General features: G+C 39.4%; 1 protein-coding gene across 1 annotated transcript in view; it reads right to left on the minus strand.

Moving 5' to 3' along the window:
• ARHGAP42 (Rho GTPase activating protein 42) overlaps positions 1-23,527 on the minus strand; it is a 167,614-nt gene extending 144,087 nt beyond the window's left edge. The window contains exon 1 of the mRNA XM_082483163.1: positions 23,367-23,527. Coding sequence (XP_082339289.1) covers positions 23,367-23,520 — 154 coding nt within the window. The 5' untranslated portion in view covers positions 23,521-23,527. The remainder of the gene's footprint in view (positions 1-23,366) is intronic.
• Between the last annotated feature and the right edge of the window lie 3,704 nt (positions 23,528-27,231).

The following is a 27,231-nucleotide window of genomic DNA, read 5'->3' on the forward strand; positions in this document are numbered from 1 at the left end:
TTTAATGCAGCCCCTACAGAATGCCCTGTTACTGCAGCTGCAGCAGTTAGTGCTCTATATCTGTTTCAAGTCAGTCCCCAGGAAAATAAGGAACACGCCACACACAAACACGCTTGCTTACTTAACAGTCACTTGTTAAACTTTAGTTCAAGCATCTTTAGAAGAACAAAAAAAGACTGGAACAAAACCAGGACAGAAAAATTAAGGTTCACACAATTAAACTCTGATGTTTCTTAATTGGAACAGTTTACATTTTAATAACTTTAATATAGGGGTTTTGCATATAAAATGTTTCCATTAGTTTTCAGGTGCTGCAGAATTTTATTTCTCTTTCACAAAATCATGTTAATTCCCACCAAGGTTTCAATCTAACCTCATCACATCTCAATCTCAAGCAGCAATATTCAGGGGAATATTGAAGAGACAGAAAACAGAGAGCATCTTTGTTTTCATGCAAGTTCTACAGGAAGCCCAGACAGGTTTTCTCCAAAAGAAATGGGAAAATCTCCTGCTTGAAAGATACAAAACAGAACTGGAATAGCTGATAACAATGCTTCTGGAAAATATCCACCCATCTCGTTTCCACACAGAGTTGAAAAGTCAGTAATAAGTCAGTAAGTCAGTAATTCATTGGGAGGATGAAGAAAAAAATAGAAATACTCTGAGCCTGAACCAGTTATTTGTTATAAAGGTATTCATAAATAAAAATTTGGTGTTTAACCCTAGGACTGTATTTTTATCCAAAGACTGACTGCAGAATGTCCCTTACATCACCATAACATCATTTTCCTTCCAGCATGCTGTCAGAAGTTGCACTTGGAGCACAAGCTTTGCATGGCTCACAGTTTGTTGGCTGGATGGATTTCCATTCCAGCACACCCGCCTTTCCCTTTTCTCAATAAAAAGCAGCTTAAAGGAGTAGTAGATTCCATTTCAAAAGCCCAGCAGCACTTAACGTATTGGCTTCTCTATCCTCCATTCAATACAAGTGGGAACATTTCCATGAAGTTATACTTTTTATAAAAACATGGGAAATCTTAGCAAGATTAAGACCAAACAAGTTCTGTAACTGGATGCAATTCTGAAATCATCAATTCTTTTTAAAACAGAACCGGAATTCTCTGCAGAGAAAAAAGTTTCAGTTAGTCCAAGCAACATCTGTTGTTTACAAAGAGCAACATAAACCAAACAGAGAGCACAAACATGGTAGTCTGGATTTTGGACATTGCTTTCCAAATGCAGTATTTTTTCTTTTCATGAACGTGTAAAATGCTTAACTGCAACGGATGGTCCTTTCAGAGCTCAGTGCGTATTGATGATAATCCTGTTTCATCTCCAGTTGAACACGTAAGTAAATATGAATCAATGAACAGCTTAAGATCTTTTAATGACCCAAGAGACTGCATGAGTAGCCAAGTTAAACAACTTCTTCCCAAAACATTCATATTAGTTTCCTTGGCATAAGCAAACAGAGCACATTAAAATATCGGCCACAAGAGGAGAAAAATGTAGCACTGAATAGGTTTTTTTTAAAATTATTATTTTTTATTATTTTATTTAAAATTGCAGCATCCAATAAGCAGATGGTTTTACAGATATCTTTGGGTCTAACGTGCAGGACAATACATAGTTTCTCCAAAGGAATCAATTCTGTTTTGTTAATTGTTTCTGAATTAAGGACCCCCAATCTCCACATTGTACAGATGTGACATAATGACTCCTGCTGACTGTTGTAATAGCTCACCCATTAAGGATTGTGATTCTCTGGCTCCCTAAACATACAATGAATTGTAACACCTCTTATCAAGCCAATTATTCATGAAAACAGGCGCACTAAATCCTTTTACAAGCATCTCTCAATACAAAACAATACTCCTAGGGTCTACTCTGCTACAGACAAGAACCCAGAACACTGATATAATCGGAGGTACCTCAATGCAAGCTGGTCACGCTCATTACTTAGCAGCCAAAAAGCTAATAAGTTTAACTTTGATATCATAGCCTTAAACTAAATATATAAATTAATCCTGTGTTCTGCTGTCAATTTTCATAATGGCCGGATAAGAGGAAAAAAAAAAAAAAAAAAAAAGATCACTGTGGAATATTAATTATGAACTGGGTAAAGACCATGCTTAAAATTAGTGTGGGAAGCAGCAATCGTAAATAATATGGATGAGAGAACTAATATTAAGTTTGACATAAATAGCCTTATTGAGCATTATTTTCCTGTTGGTTTTAGAGGCCACCAAAATACATACATAGTTACTAAGAAAAAGAGCACCAACTAAGTCAAAAAAATGTGACTTACAGTGCCAATTTTTCAGTAATGACACTCAGGTTGCCTTTTTTTTTTCTCCTCCTATTTCTAACATGAAAAATGAAACTTCTCTTCCCTCAAAGAAAAACAAAATCCAGTAATAACCTTCAAAAGTTCCACCTTAGCAGCAAAATTTAGTAAAGTTTTCAGCTTAGGAAGTTTTCTTGAACTGAATTTTTCAGTGGCTAAGAGATTATGCAGCTGCTAACGTTACTAGTTGGTATATAGCTTCCTGAAATATACCTAACAAAGTGATTTTATAATTCCTGTTTCTGTGGTACTGAATGAAAAAACAACATGTTTCCTGGTGTGAATAATAGATTCTGTTTTTCAACATCTCCCCACTTAGAAGCAAAGCAGACAGGCTTGAGAAATTTTGCTTAAGAGTTATAGGTTGAAGCTCTGGTAACTTTCAAGTGTATGTGTAAATGATTATTGCAGGAAAAATTAATTAAGAGTACATTTACTGCAATAGTAGAAAACAGCACAGATAGTTGAACATTTCCTTTTCACCATCGTCTACTTGACTGCAGCAGGGCCTGGAAGAACTCTTCCCGATAAAACTGATCACTGACACAAGTTATTTTAAAACCAAATGCAGAAGGCTATTCAACACAGACAAGATTCAAGGTAACAAAAGATAACCTCAAAATATAAGACAGGTTTTTCTTTCAGTAAGAACTGTACAGTAACAGAACGACAGACCTAGCATTAATTGGAAATTACGCACAGAATGAAGATTGCTGTAACAAACTCAAGAGATAGTAGAGACACAGTACATAGTCTCCATTAAAAAGTGATAGGCAGAAAACTTATTTATTACTTGGCCTTTAAAAAACAGCATTTGATCATTTAATTAAGCATTGCAGGAATCTGTATGCACAAGTGACAAAAATTTTGTAATATAATTTTGTATTTATGTTGAAATGTAACTTCGCTAAATACTTCTGTCCTTTGCAGAACATATTTTCACAATGTTCTAGAATCACTCTAGATAAGCACAAGAGCAGAGCTATTAAGTCTCTAATAGTGTAAGATTCTGACATCTTCAAAAAAATTCCTAGTGGTACACCTAAAGGCCGTAACGGGGAAATATTTTACTAGATATCGTTCATCATCTTCTGGGTGTTCACTCCCAAGTGTACTGAGAAAGTCTAGCATATTTTTTAAGTCTGGAATTACTAAAACAAATTCTTCCCTGCAAGGCATCATTTATATAATTCTTCCTCAGGACTGTATCTTGAAAAGGAGAACAAGTCCTGAGAATTAATTCTGAAGCAGGAAGAGGGGGCAAAAATACAGTCTAATCTTTTGCTGAAAGCACAGAAGAAGTATAGATATTTACTAAAAGCGCACGTTGCACTGTCATGATTAGTATTTCCTAAACTGTCAGGGTTTGAACAACCTCTGGTATCCGAGATGGCTTTCCCTTCTCCCCTTTGCCTGGAATCCCGAAAACTGAACCTAGTTGACGTTTTCTGGTTAGTTTAGTCCCAAAGATTACTCCTTTCTTCTTGAACCCCCTTCACACCACCTTTTCAAATACTTCTCCATTTTCAAATGCTAACACTGAGTTTCTCTCTGCAACTTAGTCCAAAACCTCTCCAACAAACAAAGGGGTAAAAATTAGTCTTCGATGCTACTGTCATCTTACCTTCCAAAAACCTGCCTGCTCGGACAATGTCTATTCAGTTACTGTTTTTACTGCCCTCATTTGAATGCATAATTTACAGAGAGCAGAATGCCACAGAAGGGGCAGTCAGTTTAATAAAAAATTCAGCAGAATTGTGAATTGTAAGTAGGAAGACCCCTCAGACACCACTGACTAACAACTCCAAAATCACTTCTCAAAAATCACTTCTCTCCTCATGTTATCCTTTCAGTATTTGCAGATAACCACCAAGTCACTCTCAAGCTTTATTAAGCTACTGGGGGGGGTGGGGGGAGGGGGGAGATGCATTCTGTCTATGGGTTATTATTTTTCTAGGGAGGGTGTAATGGAGGAAAAGGAGAAAGAGTCCAGAAGCCAAGGGCCTCAAAACCAGTTTTAAGAGTTCAGTATCCGTTTCAATATGGCATATGGTACATAATGACAAAAGAAGAGTGGCTGCCTAGAGCTCTCACACTCAGCAGAAGAGGTGGCTGACTACAGCTCCAAAAGGATCAAATCATCATCATTGATCCCACACAACTACAGCTCCAAAAGGATCAAATCATCATCACTGATCCCACAGAACTTCCTCCAAAATGCTTCATACATTAGAATTGGTATTGTCAAGTAGTGTTTCTATTCATTGACAAAACCAAGAAAAACACCCCACAATAGCAGAACCAGACAAATGATGAAGACATTAACGAAAACTACTCCCTATCGTGCACATACCTCACCTGGATGGAAAAAAAAGAAAGAAGAATACCAAGGAGTGCTTGCACAATGGCTTTTTGAGTGAAGAGACAAATATTTCTGAAAATCACATTCCAGTGAGAATTCAAGAGCTTTTAGCTCTTGTTCCTCCATGCTCCTGAAAATTTCATTAGCAATCTACATAATCCTCACAATATTTTGCAATCCAAACAAATCTTTTCATTTAAGGATGAAGGTAGGGCAGTAGTAGAGCTGCAGGGAATGTAGCAGAAGACTCTTCTCTTAAAGCTTCAGTTCTGCTAAGTACTGAACTCTGCAAAGTGCATATTCCAGCTGAGTGAGAGTATTCATCTCAAAAGAAACACAAGATGATGTGGGCTTTAAGCCAGTAAAATATTCAATTATCTGGAATCTCACGGGATAGACCTACCAAACTGGTTTCGCAACCACCAGTGCACAGACATGAATAAGTACTTGACTCAGTTGCAGCTTCTTATAACAGAATGGAACTTTAGTAGATTTTCTGGATCATCACTATTGACATTTCTCTTTCCTGACAAATAATTCCTTTCTGGATCTCAAAGGAGCCTCATCAGAGCCATCAAAAAATCTGGAGATCAGATTGGAAAAAGGGTGTTAACACCAAGTACCATATCTTGCTGCTAATATAAATGTTTATAATCAACTTTCATTTTTTCCTTTCCTTAAAAGCAGCAGAAGGATCTCACAACCTTAAACGTCAGGAAGGTAAGAAGATAGACAGAAATGAAATTTAGGAAGCACACACTAATGCACATGGGAAACAATAATCACAATTACATCCACATAGTGTGGGATTTACGTTAGCTTTAATATTCTGGAAAGATCTTGGAATTGCTGTAAGCAGTTCTATTACAATGTCAGCTCTATGATCAGTAACAACAACAACAAAAAAAAAAAAAAAAACAAAAACGCTTATTAGAGAAAGAAAGCACAAAGTAGAAAATACCATTATTTGATACATTCACATCTTGAATATTCCATGAAGTTTCTTGCAGTCCACCTCAGAAAGGGGACAGTTACCATGAAGAAGGCACAAAGACGGTTGACAAAGGACAACCAAACAGACAGATTTGATTATTTAAAAGCAGAAACTAACTAGACTAGAACTTTTCAGAGTAGCTGGGGAACAAAACCTGCCAGGAAGAAAAAAGAAAAGAAAGGTCTTCAAAAAAAATCCAAACCCACATGAATAGGATAGGCAATGCATACAGGCAACAGTTAACTATTTCTCATAGGATAAAAATTGTCATCATCAGATAAAATAACCAAGCAGCAGGCATACAACAAAGGACGAACTTTTGCCCCTGCAATGCATACTTAAATCATGAAACTCCCAGCCTGCTGTCACAGGCTGTTGTGGAGCCTAACAGGACACCTGGATTGAAACCCAGGTTAGATAAAGCCACTTCTGAAAAGGGATTATCTGAGGACACTTGGGAGAACTTTAGCAGAAGACTACCTAAATTTAGAGGTTCTCTTCATTTGACATGTTTTAGAAGCTAAGTACTTTTGCATTGCATCACCAACTGGTCAGTTTTATTGCAGAGGTCTGAAGGCATAGTGCATGGCTCTGCTGAGACTGCAGAGATGCTGAGACATCTGTAAAGTAGCCTCACAAAATTTGAAACTTTTATTTCAGTAATAATAGGACTTAATTACTGATTGCATTAATTTCTTCCATGGGGAAACAAACACGTTTTGCACAAGTGGAAAAGCTGTTGTGGCTTGCCACTTTAAGATTTTTTGTATGTTTGTTTAAAAAAAAAACAACAAAAAACCAAACAAACCAAACACCAAAAAGCCTTTCTGTATACTTGACATCCTTTTAGAAGCAGAAACCGTCTTTTGTAGAGACCAAGTTCCACGTAGTAGCTCTGGATCTCTCATATACTAAAAACACCATAAATCCCTCCTCTTAAGTTTCTCAGAGAGGCACAAATACAGTCCTTGCATTGGAATGAATAAGGAGCTAATGGAGTATCAGACTTCATATTTAAAGAGACAACATACTTTTCATAACGTTTAATAAAACAGCACGACAAAACTTCTACTGGACAGTATGACATACAGCAGTACAAGTTCTACTGCACTGATAATAAGTGTTATCTGAATCATCCATTTAGCATCAGAAAAAAAAATGCTGAACTCCTCTGCAATTTTATTAAAAAAGTACTAATCATCTGTTTCAGGATCCCCTTCCTACACTAAAAAAAATGCCTTTTTCAGAAGTACTCAAATCAAACAAATTCAAGTAACTTTTTTAAAATGGTATTTAACACATTTATAGATAATGGTTCTTTATGTTAAACTAAAGCCATATATAGAAATTGAGATGGAAGTTAAATTCCCTGTAATACTTCATTGCCGCTTAAGTTAAATACCCACATATATACAGCAAAAGGCACAGCATACAAAATTACTCTCTCTACAGACAAATATGGGGAGAAATTAAAGAAGATAAATCCCCCTAAACCACAGGCTTTATTTCACTGTGGGACAGCTAAGACAAGAAGAAAGCAAGAACTGGGTGTTCAACTGGTCCAATTTTTATACCTGCCAAGAATCCAGACGTGGCACTTGATATCCAGAAACTCCAATTCCCACTGGTACAGAACCTTGTAGTCCCTGTCCCTATTCACTGCACTCAGCCCCTCCCGCATACCCCACAAAGAGAAAAAAAATAAAAATAAAAATAAAAACAGGAAAAAAAAAAAATCAACAAAACCCCCCATCAAGCCACTAAAACATCACCCCCCCAACCACTACCGTTCACTAATAAGAATAACACTGCTGTCTTGTACTTCGTTCCATTTGTACAAATATATCATTGCCTAAATGCCGTTTTAATTTACAAAGGGACAAGAGAAGTGGTTGTCAAAATACCGTGAAATTCCTTTGGGTACATTAAATGTTCAAGAAAATATTGCAAGATTGATGCTTAATCCAGCAACACGGTGCTCAGTGCTTCATAATGACTCCTCAAGGCAAGTGGCAAAAATAGGCACGACAGTGAGTTTTTATTGTAAAATAGTCTTAAGGTCTCAAGGTGCATTGAAAACACCAAAGACAAATGAAAGAGGCTCTGCAGTGCCAATGACAATAGGACAGTTAGCATAATGCATATTTTACTGACAAAGTATTTGGAAAGTGTCAGAAAACTGGTAAAAAAAAAAAAAAAAAAAAAAAAAAGAGACATGATTTGCAATGTTATTTTTGTCAATTTAAGATGATTACCACTCCCAGGGAGATTTGGGATATGTTGCATTAAGAGACAAGAGTAAAAGAACTGAATCAACAAACCAAAGAATTACATCATTGCTGTGCTGTGGCAACTTATTTCATTAATAAGAATAATCACATTTTTAACCTGCTGTAGTCAAATTTAATAGAGAAAGCACTAAACAGAGAGAGTAGTATTACGAGTAGTTATCAAAACTGTACAAGAATATAAAAGTCAGCAGTTCTTCAGTTTGTATGGAACCGAAGGAAGTGAGTGGATCCTGTGAATTTCTGGGTTAAATTTACTTAGACCTGAGACCAACTTGTCTCTTGGCGTAAGGGGAAGAAGAACCGGGAAACTGTACCTGTTACAAAACTTGTATTTTTTTCACTTCCCAATGAAACACGAAAAAGAAATTATAAATAAATGACTTAAACATGGCCTTAACATTTTCATCCTCAATCCTGCAATCTAGCAATAAACAAAAGGTGGTAAGACTTAGATGAACATCTTCTCACTTCCCTTCTCCACAGGAAAATGAGTTGCATCATATTGGCTAAGGTGCAGATGATGGCATTTTCAATAAGCTAAGCAACAAAAGTTACAGCTTAAAGTGCAAATTCAAAAATCCTGCATGAGTGTATCAGGGAATCTCTCAGCATACAAAGAAGATTTGGCTACGTAAACAGGAAATGTACTGCTGTGCCTACACCCCTCTTCATAAAATGAAATATTTTGCATTTCTCATTTGACCTTTAGGCTCCCAAACAGCATGAAGATGCAGCAGCTCTAAGCTCACACAGCAAATAGCCAACCACACCGACTGTATTTGTGAGAAAACTTCATTAAGTCTATTGCCAAGCCTTACATTTATGCCTACAAGAATTTGCCTGGAGACACACTTCTGGGTTTTTAAAGCAGTGTATGTGTCCATTTTCTGATTAAACCAGTCATGGTGGTAGATGACAATGGATATACAAGAACTATGAGAATTTTAAGATGTCTGAAGTACTTCAGACAATCTGTATCTCAAGAAGCTAACAAAGCTAAACTCGTAACCCCACTTTTGCTAATACTAAGGATCTTTCAAAAATGTTAGTTTTGCTACCTTTACATACCTGTAAGCATAGCAACTTGAACTGAACATATTTATTTAGCATCTGTATATGTAGAAATAAAGGTAGTATTACATCTTCAACTATTTGGTTTTGTTTCAACGCATATTTGCGCATGCGTGTATAAACACTAAAATAAGCCATCCACTCTAGTATTTAAAACTAAGAAGGGGAAAAGACGAGAAAAAAAACAAACCTACCACCAAAACCAACCAACCAAAAAAAAAAAACACCAGACCCACCAAAACCACATACCAAAACCACCCCCCAAGATAGTTATTACAGCATGGCACCGAAGTAAGGAGGGTACCAGAAGGAACCATCTGAAGCTCACTTGAAAGCATTTTAAAACATGAGAAACATTAAAGTGTCTTAAGGATGTAGTCTTCCCATATTTCAAAGTTCCATATACACATGTACATTCAAGTAATGTAAACTTGAAGACTTGAAAGTAGACTGAAAAAGTTTCTTTCTAAGGCAAGAAGGAACCAATGTGATGAACAAGCCCAGCCACCACTGAACAGGAGTTTGAGGACTTAATACTTCAAGTCCAACAGTGAATGGGACTGCATCTTGGAAAAAAAAAAAAAAAAAAAAAAGAAATCCAAACAATTTAAGAGTTTCCAGCGATGGAAAGTCCATCACAGTCTTAAGGAAATATCTAACTAGATTTACAGTTGCACATTTTTAATCTTAATTTGTATAGCTTCTGCCAACGGTTGGATCTTCATATGCCTTGGTCTGTTAGATAGAGAAACTTTCCATCAAGATTCTTTTCTGTGATATAAATAAATCTTTAAGTTGCTCTTTGGATTAAGCAACTGCAAAAACCATGCTTTATGGTGCTTGTGGTTTCCAAGGAGCTTGAGCATTTTCATATGCTCTTCGTATGTTCAAAGGGCCGTCTCTGACTCTTCACAGCTTTTCAGCACTCTCCTGAAGACAAGCAGCAGGACCAGACTCAACACCCATAAATGCAACAAATACAGCCAATATTCATAAAACCCTTCAAATTACACTTGCAGGGGTCATACATTTCTGGCATCTGTCAGTCTGCAAGCCCATGTTCAGCTTATTAAATATACTCTTCCTCCTCCACCAACCAACTGCTTTTCACAGGCAGTGTTAACTGGCCTGTAGGCATGCCACATTCCCTATTTCTTGACTTGTTGAAAACATCCCCAAACATTATGCAAGAACAAAGAGTGATATTTGCTGTGATTCTAACAATTTTATTTTCAACTCTCAAAAGAGAAAATCAAGTTTTCCAACACAGAAGTCTCACCATACAATTTAACAACAAAAAGCAGTAGCAAGAGAATTCCCTCTAAAAACTAGAGCAAAGCACTGGCAGTTACCAAGAAGAAACTAAGCTGAGGAGCTGAAGCGCATTCACTTCCTTGCTACTTCAGTTGCACTGAATTACATCAACAAATTTATGAAATTAAGGTAACATATCCTAATATCCAATCTGTACAATATACCCAGTTAGTAATTCCGCAATGGAGATTTATGAGTCAAAAAACATCTCTTCAGGCATTCATGTTGCTTACAAACTGCACTATTTTTTCCTAATTTTACCAGCAGGCTTGGACAAGAATATGCCAAAACTGGGAGGGGGGGGGCGGGAAAGGCAACACTAGGCATAGTACATTTCAGGAAAAATATGTGCACATGGTTAATCAAAAATTAATATTAAAAAAAAATATTTTAACCCCACATACTTTGTTGTGGCTTAAACCAAGTCCTGTTTAACTGGATCTGTTACCAATGAAAAGTATCAATTCTTTTCCTCAGGTCTGTTTTGAGCTATCAGACCTCTACTGGTCTCCACTGCCAGGCTCCTCAGAGCACGACTCAGATGGAGAACCCAACACAAGATACTGCAGAGTGTCAATCCCCAGCTCTCGAAGGCATTGACTGACAACTATTAATAAGCCTTTTATATGAATAACACATCACCGAGGAAGACTCACAAAAGTATTTCTGGGTACACAGAGCAAATTGAAGTCTTTATTACAAGCTAACTATAATTTGTATTTAAGGAGATAGTTTTTCTTTGTCTATGCTAAAACAGACTCTATATGGAAGTATGCAAGTTAGTACAGGTTATATTAGAAAGTAAAATACTTGACAATACTTTACGAACGAAGGCACATATTTTTGCACATACATGTTTTAGCTGTAGCAGTCGCTCAAATGTTCTCACAATTCTTGCCTTTCCCCAGAATGAGGGGATTTTACCTCTCCTACAGTACAAGCTCAAGACTTACTCAGTTCAAAGTTTCCCAGACGGTAAACTCCATAGCCCTCTAGCTTCCCTGGATGCAGGCCAAGTAGTAATTCGCAAGAGGACAAGGAAGCATATTTCAATTTTTTCTTCAAATATACAGCTTCAAATACAGCTTGTTTTAATGGCAGAGGTAGTGCTAGACATGAAAAGGTTCAAGAAGGGAACAATTTTTTTTTTTTTTTTTTTTTTTTTACTAGATGACCTCAGGCTTGGAGCAATCTTTTTCAAAGCAAGTTCAACCTGCACGCTTCCTGCAAATTATAAGGCATTTTAGCCTTAGAGGGAAAATAACACCCCTCTACAATATTCATGGCTTTAAAATAACAGTTTATACAAATAGTACATCCCAAGGAAGCAGAGTTCTTGGGTTCTCCCTCCCTCCTCTCCTCCTCATTATTCATAAGCAAAGGTTAAAGGCAAGTAAGGTAGGACAGAAGAGGGTGAGAAGATGCAAGGAATGGACATAAAGTGAAATGCAAACTTTCTGAATGGCACAATCGAAATGTTCCTAAGACTTTGATTGCACCAGTAATCTAGGAAGGCTTTTGAACACCAACACACACCATAACACTGTAAATCTGTCTGTTCTGGATTTAAATACAACCTGCACTTTTAAGAACTGCAGCTTTTAAGAACTAATTCGGACATGTTTACACTGACATTTGGCCACCTCTTCAAATGAATCTAACTGTTACAGGAGAAAAAAAATGTTAAAATTTAGCTAGTTATCCCTTCTTGTGCACTTCCAATTAGCAATCAAAGAACTTAGTTGGCTGAAAAAGAAAGTCTTTACTATGAAACCCTACCCTATGTATTGCTTGTTTTACCAAGAATTTTTGCCCTTGTTTCATTGCCATGCAAAAAGAGCACGGGTGAGGACTTAGGGAAGAAAAGTGAAGATTATTTTTATATTTGATAATTTTCTAGAAGCAACTGGGCTCTTGCCCTAGTATTTTTTGCAGAAAGCAGGACAAGGTCATCATAAAAAAATTATAACCTTAAAAGTAAACAGGTCAGCTGAGAGCCCACCTCATCTAAGATTTATTATAAAAGAGTTACAAGCCTTAGCAGCTTTTAAATAATTCATTCCCCTGTTCCTTTCCTTTCATAAATTGACTTCTCCCCATCAACAACAACAAAAATTCTCAGTCATCAAATGCATGGATGGCAGCTGCTTGACGGAAGGGGAACCAAAGGGTGTCTCTTCTGAAGACAGAAGTACTGGAAGTACTTGGAGAAGAGCTGCATGGGGTTTACACGGCAAGGTTTTGGTAGCGGGGGAGGAGGGCTGCAGGAGTAGCTTCTGCGAGAAGACATCAGGAGCTGACCCCATGTCAGACAAGATGGCTCCAAGCTAGACCGGCCGCTGCCCAAAGCTGAGCCCATCATAGAAACCGGTGGCACCTCTGTGATAACGCATTTAAGAAAGTTTAAAAAACACTGTGCAGCAACTGGGAGAGAGGACCGAGAAAACCGGATGGGAAGAGCCCTGCAGATACCAAAGTCAGAGGGGACGAGGTGTTCCAGGAGCCGAAGCACAGATTCCCCTGCAGCCTGTGAGAAGATCATGGGGAAGCAAGTTGTCCACCTGCAGCCAATGGAGGACTATGCTGGAGCAGATATCCACACTACAGCCTGGGAAGGACTCCATGCCACAGCATGGATGTGGGTGTGCCCTAAGGGAAGCTGCTGCTCCTAGCAGGAACCTTCTATGGAGAGAAGCATGTGCAGGAGCAGGTTTTCTGGCAGGAGCTGTGGCATGTGGAGAACCCACACTGGAGCAGTCTGTTCCTGAAGGACTGTACCCTGTGGAAATGACCCATGCTGGATCATTTAGTGAAGAACTGTACCCCTCGCTGGAGCAGGGGAAGAGTGTGAAGAGGAAGGAGTGGCAGAGATGAAGTGTTATGGAGTGACCACAGTCCCCATCCCCCTATGCTGGTCAGAGGGAGGAGGTAGAAGATTTTGTTTAGGAGTGAAGTTAAGCCTGGCAAGAAGGGAGGGGTGGAGGGAAGGTGTTTTAAGTTGTGTTTTTATTTCTCATTATTCTATTGTGTTATTAACTGGAAAAAAAAATTAATTTTCCCCAAGTCTAGTCTGTTTTGCCCTCAATGGTAATTGGCAATTGATTTCCCTGTCTTTATCTCAACTTACAAGTCTCTCATTTTCTCTCCATGTCCTGCTGAGGAGGGGCAGTGAGAGAGTGGCTGGGTGGGCACCCAGCAGCCAGCCAAGGTCAACCCACCACAAGAGCACAGCTCAGAAGTCACACCTCTTTAGCTCTGTAATAATCATATTCTTTGGGAAGACAAGACAAATGTGACTTAGCTGTCACTGGAAACTTGTACATTAACTTTGGCTATAGTTTGATGTGCAGTTAAGCTGTTACTGCCATCAAACAATAATTTAACGTCTTGTCCATATTCTTCCCCCTAGCCACCAACTTCCACAATCATTTCTTTTCCCAGCTTTCCCTGCACTCTGCCAGCATGAGCACTTCCATAGCTGCATAATGAACCAAATCAGGAAACTGAGACTCATGAAAAATTATTCAAAGATTAGCAGTTAGTTTAGCTCCCTGATCCGGTAGGGCACACAGCTGAGCAAACAGCAATGCTAATACCACTTACGGGACAGAAAGGGGTGGAAACAAGGCCTGAGAGTGGGAAAAAAGGAAGGGGTAGGCTCTGGAGGTTTTCTGTTTGTTTCTTTAGCAGTAGAGCTGGCTTAAAACTAGACAGCAAAGTGTGGCTTCAGACAGATGCTCTCTAGTAACCTCCTTTGGTCAGAAATTCTGGGAGAACTACTGGACAGCTGAACCACTCTTCACAGGACAGGACAGAGACGGAGGTGCTAGAATAGGAGATACAAGAATTCAAAATTACTGAACAATTATTGACATCCAGTAGACAACACCTATGACCACAGTTCTGAAGTGGGGAGGGGGCAGGGGAAGCAAATTCACAACCCAATTCACGTGATACACTGTGAGCCTTCCTTCCTACGTGGCTTGTTTAGTAAGGGACTGGCCTAGACTGTGATAAGCTTTGTGAATATGTAACCTGACAAAAACCTGCCTGAAAAAATAACCTAAGTAATCATATGCTCATTAAGTTTTAAATTATACAGAAGAATAAGAGAAAGAAGACTGTAACAAGAGTTCCACATTTCAGAAAAGCAACATTGGAGTAATTAAGGTAACCTGAATTTAGACATGACTGTATACAGAGAAACTGTAAAGGTACAACATGAGTCACCTTGAATTCACATGTTAGTTGCAACAACAACTGTGTAAAAGACAATGAAATTGGTGTTAAGTGAAGAAATGATAGAGATGTAAGCAGAAGACTGTGGACTGGGTGAGGAATGATGAGGCGTGGAATCAGTATTCAACAATAAGTGCATATTGATGTATTTTAAGTCGTTAAGATAACCAGGTTTGGTACCAGAAACTAGTGGGACTTCAGAAGCACAAGAGCTTAGTCAGCTACCAGTGTGCTGCTACGGCACTCCTGCAGCTGCAGGTAAAGCCTATTCACTCTCACCAGACACCGGGTAGTTTCAACTAATTCAAGACATTTTCACAAACACATTAATACTTAGAAAACTATCATTTTGTGCAGTCAAAGACAAAAGAAAGTAGAATTTAGAAAGTAAGGATAAACAGCTTTTTAATCTATAAAAGCCAAAAGGGAACACAGAGCAAAGAAGGCCAATGTGCCATAAAGATGACACAGAAACAGACACAGCCTAAAGATTAAAGTATGACTCAAACTAAAATAAATATTCAACCTCAATTTTCAACAATGTTACCAGTGTGAAAACAGCAGGAGGAATTCAGATGAATGAGTACATTAAAAATGCAAAATTATCACACTATCACACAAATAAGAAAAAGAGTTAGGACATATACAATTTAACACCAGAACTCGAACACATGAAAACACAAGACTTCATACCCAAGATTTTTAAATTGGTCAAATCAAGGAGTCTGCTCTCATAACATAGGAAATATATGCCTATATTGAAGAAACAAAGAGAATGATCCAACAAGTATGCTCCATTAGGTTAACCTTAAAATCAAGCAATCATTTAGAACACTGTTTGAAGGAAAGAAAAATTAAAAGCTTAGAAACTGATAGGAGACAGAGTGAAAGGCAACACAGACTTATCAAAGGTAAACTGCATTAGATCAGTGGATCTCTCTCTTACACAAGGCAAAAGATTTTTTTTTTTTTTTAAACAACCACCAAAACCACAACACCAGAGCAGATCTAATCAACTAGTCACCAGTAAAACACATGATACCAAGCTACAATAATTGAGGTGGAGAAGATGAAAACTTATACAGAAGCTATCTATATAAGAAGTAACTAGGAAAATGCTTTGTTGCAAACACTCAAAAAGAGGGATGCCATTGTTCAACATTATTTGAGGACTGATTTTGAGACCAATCTGATTTAACATTTCAGACAGGGCTCTGATCCAGTTGAAGTCCCTGCTCACTGCAGGGAGAATTGGACTAGACGATCTTTAAAGGTCCCTCCCAACCTATTCTATTCTATGATTTCCAGCCTGACTTTGGGAGAGCTTGGCTGCTACCACAGAGCAGGGAGGCATTACTGACACAGAACACTGGATTCTCATCTATGAAAAAAGAGGGAAAAAGAGAGAAAAGAAAAACAAAAGGAGGGGACAAAAAATAATTTTGGGGTGCTGGGGGGAGACAAAAAAATAATTTTGAGATGTCCTCACCTACAGGAAACCAAAAGAAGAAAAAAAGATTTTCCTAAAGCGCAAAAGGCAAAGAATAATTAAAGTAAGAGGATTAATTTTCCTTGTAATTCTACGGGATCAAATCACATTGATTCTTCTTATTGTCACCTGGTTTATTTTTCATGATGTTTGCATGACTTAAGGGCTCTTTAAAGGAGAAAAATAATCCTATTGGTGGTATCTACTTTCATTTACGTAATATCTTTCAGTGAACAGAAGAGTACCTTTGCAAACAGAAACAACAACGCACATCTGACAATGCAAAACTCTTTTTTAAGCAACCTGCAAAGCATCAAGTAACATCAGTAGTAGAACCACCTATATGGCCTAGGCATTGCAGCACCTTCTATGCTGCTTTGAATATTAAGCTAAAGGAAGATTAGACTTCTGAAGACATACAGAATTTCCATACTATTTTCCCATGCCTGAATTATACTAAGCAAAACATCATCAGTGCAACAACAACATGTTGTTTAAGCTTTTGGTGCCCTGTGAAACACAAGTTTGAATAATTCAGGACAGGGAAGCAATTTAAGTTGATAACTTCCAACTGATCTGAAAAACTATACTGTAACATAGCCCAGAGTTCATAACCTGCTCTGAAATATATTATCTTTTTAATGAAAGTTATTTGGACTTCACAGGGTGCCAATGGGAGGTTAGATTACTGCCCAACGGTACTTCAATCTCATATTAATATGGAAGAAGGTCCCGTTATTTTTCTTCAGTTTAAAATTTACTTCATTGCTACTGCTTATAAGATCCTGAGACTTTTTCACCTTTTATCACACTTCAGGAATCCATAGCACCACATAGTCAAAAAAGACCATAAACGTTGATTTCATTTAATGATTGATGTTCTCACAGTATACAATGAGCAAAGATCAAACCTGTGAATGTTATTATACTAATTTTGTTTCATCAACTTTTACTTCTAACATCCTGAACATTTAAAAGAAAATTCAAAAAGGCTTAGAAAAGAGCTACTAAAATGACTAAGAAAACAGAGAAACTCTTAGGAGAGAGGATGAGAACATCTTGTTCAGTCTAGTAAAAGGATGTGATTATTCCCCAAGCAAATCCAAGTAAACTGCAGAAAAGTTGAGTGAAAGGAAAATGAGCATAAACAAGTTTGAATTTCCAGATTCAATTGATTTTTAATGACTTAGTCAACCCTTAGAGTTACAAGGTTCTACAACGACCTTCTAGCAGAAATAGTAAGGATAAATATGGGTTTCAAAATGGAGTTTGACGAGTAGGGATTACATGATGTAACACTAGCAGGAGACTGGATTTAACAAAGGAAATTCATTATACCCTTAAATACCCAATTCCCCTATATTCCAAATTTATTTATAATTACAGTGTTGAGACTATAGGAAAAAATAGAAAGGCAAAGACACAGCATTGCTTTACATATCATTCAGTAGAAAGAAGGATTGTATTGTCCTCTGTATTCTTCTCAGAGGATGAATACACAGTTATTTACTATCACAGGAAACTGCAAGTTGCTGTAGCATTTCTGCCCATGAAAACCCAAGAGATCTGTACAAGTTCAGTGACCACAGCATCATGTTTTCCATTGTAGTTAGGACAATATTCACGAAGCAGCTGGTCTCTTATTAATAGAATTCATTCATCTTATTCAGAGCAAATTAAGCATGCAGTAGACAACAAGCCAACTGGCCAATTAAGAAATAGATTAAATTTGATCTTTTCAGAAATCAGTTTAAAAGTTTGAAAATCCTAATTTAAAAAATTGCACAACATTTTCTTAAAGCAGAGATATCATTTCATATGGTATTTGAAACTCAAACCCACTCATTTGGTAACTCACATCCTTTAATTACAGAATCTCTCTAAGGAATACCTGTTTCAATATTAAGGCACAAGAACACCCACGTTGAGTCATTCAAGGACTTTATTAAGACAGTAGTCATTACTGACAGTATAAGAATTCACTTGCAGGGATTCTTGGTTCAAAATGAAACATCACATGACAGGTAGAAAATACTGCCCTCTCTAGCAGTCCACTACATACTAATATTTGTGTTCTCCATACTTATTTGGCTAAAGATAGTATGATACAGACTGCAGCTGCTTTACACACTAGAGGAAGCAATTAAGCTCCTTCTCTGGCCAAGAACCAGCTTATCGCTGGTATCTTTCCATAAAATGCTGAGCACTGTTGGAACTGTTTTTGAAAATTACATCCATAATCCATACATAACTCAGAAGAAGTTGAGCAGGACAGTACAAATGCCTATCAGAAGTAACAGAACAGCGAGGAAGCAGATGACTCCAAAACATTAATGCTAATTACTAAGTTTCAACTTCCCTTTTGGTGGGAATTTTTTTTTTTTCCCCCCAATTGGTAGGGTAATCACGTATTTAGAGACCAAGCAATATAACCTGTTGTAATGCCCTGCCTCTTATCCAATTTTAACATGAAAGGCAAGTCATGCAGTCTTGTATTATATTACTAAAACAACTAAAAGCAATCCATTTTTTATTTCTGAAATTCTCACTAGGAAGCTATACTTCTATAATTCCTTGTTCACCATCATAGTATCACATAGGGAATATGAAGAATCAGTTGTTATACTTAGAATCTAAATTAATAAAAGAAAATGATTGCTACCAAACTTCAGCGGTTATTATTCAATGAACTCAGTCCTGCTCCAATTGGGATCTGGAAAAGACATTGTAAAGATATAACCTCATGAAAATATGTGAGTCCAAGATATCTGGGAAAATGCATCTCTGGAAAGATACGAGGGGAGAGGGGGGAGGGCAACGTGAAAAAAAAAATCCCAAGAGAGATAACAAGATCATAGGTTCTCATGCTGTAATTTTGTCTTTTTTTTTTTTTTTTCCAGACAGCTAACCCCCAAAATTTCCATATATATAGCCAGGTTCATCACTGTATTTTTACAATTAGGTTTATGAGAGCAGAAAATCATCCCTGCAAACTGTATGTCAAACCAGTTTCAAGACAGTCCTTTCTGTGTGGAATTTCTATAAAACCTTGTAAAAAATACCCCACCCCCTGCAAAAGATGGTATTTCCATCTTCTGCCTGTTTCTCTCTTCATGTGTTAAGTAATAAAATAAAACTACTAATGATTGCTACTAAATTACAAATTCCTAAAGATATCTGTTAAATCTTATTTATATTATACCACAGCTCTGCATTAGTTTGCATCATATTAAAACACTTTAAAAGGTATAGCACTACTTAACGGCTGCCTCAAAAATCACAGAGAAAAACTGAAGGCTTCTGCACAGCAATAAGCCATGACATCACCTGTACAAGATGCATTTTTTTTGATTGTTTAATACAACATTCATTAACTTTGGAAGAACAGTAGGCCTATTATGGAAATTAAAAGCATACAAGTATTTCTATAATGAATTTTCCTATATAATCTATATGACAATGCCCTAGACTAGGTTGCTTTTTCAAAAGCAACTACAAAGAAATTACGAAGTACACTACTGGCAAAATGTACAGGAAAAACAGACTTGATGTTTTAACTGAAAACAAGTTGGAATCGATGAGAAGGAAAAAATTTCAATTCTGCTTCAAGAGTCCAGCTACAGCTAGACCTCACTGTGTGAAGCATTTAAGCATATGCACTTTAAACTTACATCTGAAAGATCTACTAAATTAGGTGCCTGAAGAAGTTATGAAATCAACAGTTACCTAATAACCAAGAAGGCCAGTTGTACCAGTAGATCATTTTTTTCTAAAAGTTTTTTTTTTTTTTTTTCTCTAATTCATAAATTGAAACCAAAGAAACCCTTCTCCAGGCACACCAAAGAAAACTTTACAGTCCTACTTAATTGTGCCTACACACAGAATTAAATCTCTGTTTAAAAACAACTTTTTAATGTAATAGGAACATCTATTATACGCATAAACTAAGCCTTTCAAGAGATAATAATGTATTTGGTACCTTAGTTGATTTGAGAAAGAAAAATGTAGTTTCTCACTGCAAATACTAATTGTAGGACAAAGCTGAAGGAAGCACAATGGCCACACAAATGTAATGTGTAATGCTAACACCTAACTTAACTGGACCACACAATCCGTGCTCTTCCAGGTACTCCCATAGTCTTACATACTTCAAAAGTGAAGGAAAAAGCGCAAAAAATGCTAGGAAAAGCCTGCCGAGGATTTGATATCAATCCTAGCATTATCAGCTCTCACTGCATGCACAATAGTCAACTATGCTTCATGGAGCACAGTATTACAGCTCTACATACTACTTTGGAAAGCAGCATTCTTCAAAATGAACATAGAAAACCACATTAAAATAAAGTCTGACCTTATTTTGGGACCAGTCCAATAATTCAAACGCAAAACGTTTGCATACTACATCAAGTGTATTTGTTCTGCCTTCAATTTATGTGGAATCTTTTGTCAGGTATTCATAAACATTGCATTTTTACAGTAACTTATTAGATACTGGATTGTGCACAAATTAATATTTTGTAACTTTTTTAATATATAAGTTTAATTTCATCTGAAAAAACACATGCACATATATCATCATACATTTAGGGAACTTTAAAAGATTAAGTATTTTCTAACTACACTCAGTCAGCCTCACTGTCTCTTCTCTAAACATGGTCAGAAAGGACATGTTCCAAAATTCATTTCCACCGAAGTTCTGCAGCACAGTCTGGATTTTTCCAACAGAACTGATACTCCAAAATTATATGTAAATAAAAAATTCTAGATGACCTAAAGAGAGAAAACATATAAATAATGCCTGTTGTTCTCCAGGGCTTGTAGGTTGTTTAATATTCAAAGACCAAATCATAAGAGTTCATCACTTAAATCAACCACTTACTCCACTGTTTGATTAGATTTTCAAAGACAATTAAAGAAAAAAGAAAGGCCTTGCACAAGTGTTTTACACTTCACTGATTTTAAAGCTAAGTAAGAGTAGCTAGCTTGCTTTAATGAGTCAGACGTATTCTTCCTAGAGTAAAGAACAATAGTGGTACTTGCCATACCAGGTACACTGTCCTTGCAGCACCTACACCAGAGTCTGTACAGTATAATGCCAGGATTTGTATTTTGCTGAGGAAAAATCCAGACATTTCCCCAGTTGTCCTAATACAAGGACTGAGGCAGTATTCTGTGGAAGGCATGATCACGAAACTAAGGGATTTGAAATGAACAAAAGGAGAAGTATTTCATACTACACCAGAGCAGACCTTATTTTCCTGAGACTAAAAGACACTATAGCACAGAGCATTTTAAAGTTGCACATAGAGTACAATAAGCATTGTGTCAAACACAATAACATTTGAACTAAAAAGTTTTAAAAATCAGGGGAACTTGCAAGTTAAGTAGTCATTACTTGAGAGAAATATTGATTTTCCTTGATGAGGTAGCAAATTGTTATACATGTAGATACAGGGTCTACCCCTAGCAAGAACTCACAAGTATCCTTCACAAAAATAATGTGATTGCTCACTTCCGAATCAAGGTCTAAATTACTTCTCAAGAATGATATTCCTTCTACACAGCAGTCTGACAGAAAGTTGTATTTGTTCATATTTTATCTGGAACAAAAAGCAGTCAATTTCCAGAGCTAGTCCAGGTCTAAAAAGTACCCATGTGGTATCTTAACCTCTTTGTGCACACCATCTTATAGGACACCACGCTTGTAATAGTAAATTTTTTTTAATAAAAAAAACTTACATTTTTACTGCTTAAAACAATCTCAAACTTCCTGCTTTATGGAGAAAGCTTTTTAGCAAAGAGAAAGACCTAAAGTACAACTGAAAAAGAAACTTTTTTGCTCTGGAAAGAAAAACGTACCATTGAGTTTTTAGCTCTCTCTCTCTATATATATATACACACACACATTTTCTATGTATTCCATCATCTCACATTCTGTGGGCATGGATAAAGAAATTTATTGAATTTAATACAAATTCGCATCAGATACTACATTTGTATCCAGCTACTCACATAAATAGCTATGTCCAGAAATACATGCACTTATATGAAAAAAAGTCTCCAAAACACAGTAGCTGCTTTATCTAAATGCAATGCTGTAAATAAAACTATTTACAGTTGGTGCATGAACATGTACAATTAACAGTCAATCCTACTGTTGGCCAAAAATAATTTTCACAATTTGACCTCCTGTCCCAGGTAAAGAGACAAACTTTGGGTTTGGACTGCAGGTTAGCAGCAGTTAGGTTTGCTATGAGCTAAGGAGCTCATGGTAACACCTGTTCCCTGTCCACGTAAAGAGCAGTACTGCTGCCCTTCACCCTACAAAACTAGTATACCGTGTCACCGTTGCAGATGTTCTTAAGGATTAAAGTGACTCTTTTCCTTAAACATCTCGTGTTGCAGCACGAGAAGCTGTAAGCTACTTCTCTGCTCTACCTGAAGGAAGGCTCTGAGCAACAACAGGTAAGAGAGCTCCAAAGTGACTTAAAGACAAGTAGGAGTCACAGGAGAGGGCAAGCCGAATCTAGTAACGCTCGTGGCAATTCCTCGTTTTCCCTTTTTGCTCTTCAAAGTGCGAGGGCCGCTTGCGCGCCCCAGGAAGGTGTCAGCGCTCACCTCACGGAGCGTTAACAGCTCTTCATCCTCACCTCTGCTCTCATAACCTCCCAAAACACAGAAAAGTTAAAGTACTACATAAAGACACGGGGCGGGGGGGCGGGAATATAAACCCTCGTCATGTAAATTCACTTCAGTGTCTTGCTTTCCCCATTTACTACGGACACCTCCGCTATCCTAACTAGCAGCCGAGGTCCCCGAAGGAGACCACCGGCAGGCAGCACTACGCGCCTGGTGTCCGCACAGCCATCGACAGGGCGGCTTCCAACCCCTAGCCCCGAAGCCGGGCTCTTCCCCCCGCAACCCCAGGCGGGGCACCCCCCCCCACGCCCCAGCCCCGGCCCGCTCCCCCCGGCCCCGGCAGCGCCCCCGCGCTGCCCCTCCGTCCCCGCCGGGGAGGGCGCGGCCGGGCCCCCGGGCCGGGGCAGGGCCCCGCGCCGCCCCCGCTTCCCCCGGGGGAAACCCACCCAGCCCCGCCGCCGGCGAGGCGAGGCGAGGCGAAGGAAGGCGAAACGGCGGGGGAGAAAGTTTACGAGGCGGTTTTCAGCGGCTGCCGGCAGGGGAGCCCGCTCCCGGCGCCCATTCAAACAAAAGAAGCCCCTTCCCCTGCCCGCCGCCCCCGGCCCCGCCGCCCGACTCACTCCGCAGGGCCCCGATGAGGAGGCTGCCGTCCTTAATCAGCTCCTTGATGAACTTGTTCGTCCTCTCCAGCTCGATCTCGTGACACTTCAGGCGCTCCCTGAAATCCGGGCTGTCCAAGTAGGAGTCGCTGAACTCCAGCGTGGGCAGCCCCATGGCAGCGGCCGCAGCCCCCCGACCGGCGGCGAAGGGGCGGGCGGCTGAGGAAGGGCCGCGCCGAGAGACGGCGCTGAGGGCAGAGGGGTAAAGCGGTGGAAAGGCGAGGCGAGGCGAGGCGAGGCGAGGCTGCCGCCCCCTCCGCCTCCCCGCAGAGGCTCCCGACCCGCCGCACCGGCCCCCTCGGCGGCGAGGCAGACGGCCGTCGGCGGCGGCGCGCTCCCGTCGCTGTCACCCGGCTACATGCTGCCCGCGGCGCTCCGCGGGCTCCCAGCGCCTCCGACCGCTTCCGGCAGCGCTCCCTCCTTCCTCCCTCCCCGACCCGAACTTCAGTGCGAACCTCCCCCGGCCCGGCCGAGGAAGCCCTCCTCCCGGCGCGGCATGCTCACACGCCGGGGACGCGGCCCCGCCAGTGCCCGCCCCTCGTTCGCCGCCGCCGCCGCCCCCTCCGCTCCCTGCCCTCCAGCGGCGGCGCGGACGGGCCCGCCGCGGCCTGGGCTGGCTCGGCGTGAGGCGAAGAGCCGCGGAGGCCACGCAGGGCTCCGTTAGGGCGGGCGCTCGCCTGCTTCTTCACCTGGGCCTTCGGGAGGCAGGGAAGGAGGATCCACCTCAGGGGCAGGGAGGCTTAGGGGCATTTGGAACCGTGCGCTTGGAGGAGACCGGTTCATGTCGGAGGTTGGTGCGGAGGAGAGCAGCCCGCCTTGGCTGTGGGAAGGGAGCTGCCAGCCGGGCTTCTCCCGCCACGGTGCTCCTGAGGCAGCCTGCCCGGGCGTGCCAGCGCTGCCAGCCGATCTTCCGTGACGCCCCACCGCACGGCCCTGGTGGGTCTGCGCGGGCCTGCGGCGGGGCAGCGCTCCAGGGGAGGTGGATCGTGAGAGGAGCGAGCAGGGAAGGATAAAGGAAGAAAGAGGGAGGCGCAGACGAAGGAAATAAATAATAATAAAGATAGGATAAGAACGTCGGTGTTCTGCCATGGCACTGGGTTGCTGTGAGGGGATACAGCTGAGCTGAATCCATCCTAAAGAGGAGCACCGAGTAACTGCAATCCCGGTTACTACAGCAAAGTTGTGTTTCTCCAAGTACGTGAGTGGGTTTATCTCAGTAAACAGAAACATTTTGGATGATTCTTGTGTGTTTATCTGGAGTGGTTTTTCCAGACGTGCCCTGTCAGTACGCAAGTATGTATACAAACGTACCTACTGGGTTTGAGGAGAGCTGTCTGTAAACACACCTTCAAATCCCGTTGAGAACAACTGGCCATAAAAATAATTGTACTTCAGGACAGCCGATCGCTTGCCAAAAATAGCTTTCAAGAAGACGGTGATGCTTCTGTGTTAGCTGTGCATGTGCTCCTGCTACAAATCGTTCACAGTCTCCATGTTCACACAACTTTAAAGTGGGGGAAGAAGGCTCAAAGCTGTTGCATGTTGTAGTTCCTTAACGCAATTTGTGCTCTCCGCAGTTCTTAACTGTTCATCAAAACTCACTTCTTCATGTTCACAATAGATTTTTGTGCATGTCAGAAATGCAGAAAAGGGGCTGTAATTTCTAACCATATGGCCTGCAGAATTTGTTAAAGTGAAAAAAATAGTAATTCTCCAGTTTTACAAGGCTGAGACTTCCTGCCTACGGGACAATCTCTGAGCTAGCTGTCAATGGTGATATTAATAGACCCATTGAAGACTCTCTTAATTCACAGTGATTACAAAACTCAACATGTTGCCTGAGACAAATTGTTTTTCTAATAATAGGAAGAATAAGACTGGAAGGGACTGTTGGGTTAACAAGTTTATTTCCTTTCTTTTTCAGGCGGTGGCATGTAATCTCACTTGTAAATTAACATACCTCATTTAAAATCCAGTTGAACTACTGGAAGGATGTTCCAAATAGAATTTTTCTGATTATTAAAAACCTAATTTTCAGCCTACGTATATTCATGGAGTCATTTTAGGCACACTTGTTCTTCAGTGTCATCTCTACCTGAAAAGATTCTTTGTCTTCTACCATGTTTATTCTTTGATGTAGTTCTAGAATGCATTAATGTCCTCTCTAAGCCTTCCATACGACAGCTAAATAAATAAAAGCTTTGTGTCATAAAATAAAACATTAGTTTCCTTCCTCATTCCCATAGTTCTTGTCTAGATTTCTTTAAGTTTGATTTCATCTTACTTGATCATTGTTTACTGAAATTATACTCAAGACCTTGTTCAGCCCCCTTAATGACTATGCTACTGCACTAGAAACACCTTTGATAAAGATTGTATTTGTCTATTTCATGGCCAAATTATTTCTGTGGCTAAGTCAATTAGATCTTTCTTTTCTTCTGTTTTCAGCCAGCAGATTCCAAAGCTAGAACAGAAATATTCATTAGTCCCAAAAACATATACTTAGCATTTTAGTTCAGAGCAATTATTCTGGTAATCAAGATGACTTACTATATAATGTTCTCATCTTCAGAAGTTCCATAACCGCATTACTGCTTTTGGTATCAGGATCACAAATGGAAATATTACTGAGCCCAATACTAATAGTGTACGCAGCAATATTTACTAAGAACTTCCCTCCAGCCTGACATCATCCCTCTAAGTAACTTACCATTATCCATTTAACTGATTCCGTATGTTTCTCAGAATAATCCATGTTTCTTAGCTGAACTGAGAATTTCCCAGTATGGTGTATCAAATACCATGTAAATAACTTAACTAGTTCACGTGTACTGCCATTCCCTTTTCTCATAAAATGCTTTTACTTTTAAGGAAGTAGATTTGTTAAGAATAATAGTTGTTTCATAAAGTGATACGTGATCAGATATTCACCCAACACTACATTGTCTTCTATTGGCAGAGAAAAAGGTTTATAGTTAACCTGTGAGCTTAATGAGCATTTATGGCTGCATCTGGAGGCGGATCTGGTAAATAAGTGATTTAGCACACCTGCAGAGAGGTTAACTAACAAAAAAGTCTTGATGAAAAGATAAGTCTTAGTATGTGTTTTGTGTTGAAGTTAGGTGAAATCCCATAATTGTTGCTTTCTAAAGAAAACAAGGTATTTGAAGGTATATTTGGGAAGTGTAAAAGGTCCAAGCTTTGTACTGAGCAGAAAATGACCATGTTTGTCTTTTTTTCTCTTTCACCAATAGTACAGGGCCTTAGTAGAAACACTAGGTTTCAGGACTTCAAAAGATGGGAGAAACTGGGGAGAAGCCTAGACATACCAAAAAGCGTCTTTCTTGAAAACTACCGGCATGCTAGAAGAGCTACATGCTAGAGAACTACACTGAATGACAACTCGTTTAGACACCTGAGTAGGTAGAAGCACCAGTCCCTTAAGTAGAAGGTTGCAGTAAATGTGTTAGCCTGATGTTGTCATAAGCTGTGAAGAGATGAATGAAAAGTGAGATACTTTTTTTTTGAACCCTGGGGACCTTTGTCCTGTTTCATCCACTTCTATGTTTGTTATTCTAAGCTTATCCTAAAATCTTACATGTTAATGAGGTCGGATCAATTATTGTAGATTTCTCCTTTATCTTAAATGTAAACACTGAGCTATAAGTTCCAATCAATGGCCCTACTCTGACTCTAGAGGATGCCTGGGGCATATTCTTATCATGGTCCTATTAGCTAGGTTGCCTGGGAAGAGGAAAGGAGAGTTGTGTATTGGTACTGCATTGCTGCAGTGTGCGTCTCCTCCAGTGAGGAAATGGTTCGCATG

Source organism: Vanellus vanellus, assembly GCF_965231255.1.
Source record: "Vanellus vanellus genome assembly, chromosome: 1".
Classification (NCBI taxonomy): Eukaryota; Metazoa; Chordata; class Aves; order Charadriiformes; family Charadriidae; genus Vanellus; species Vanellus vanellus.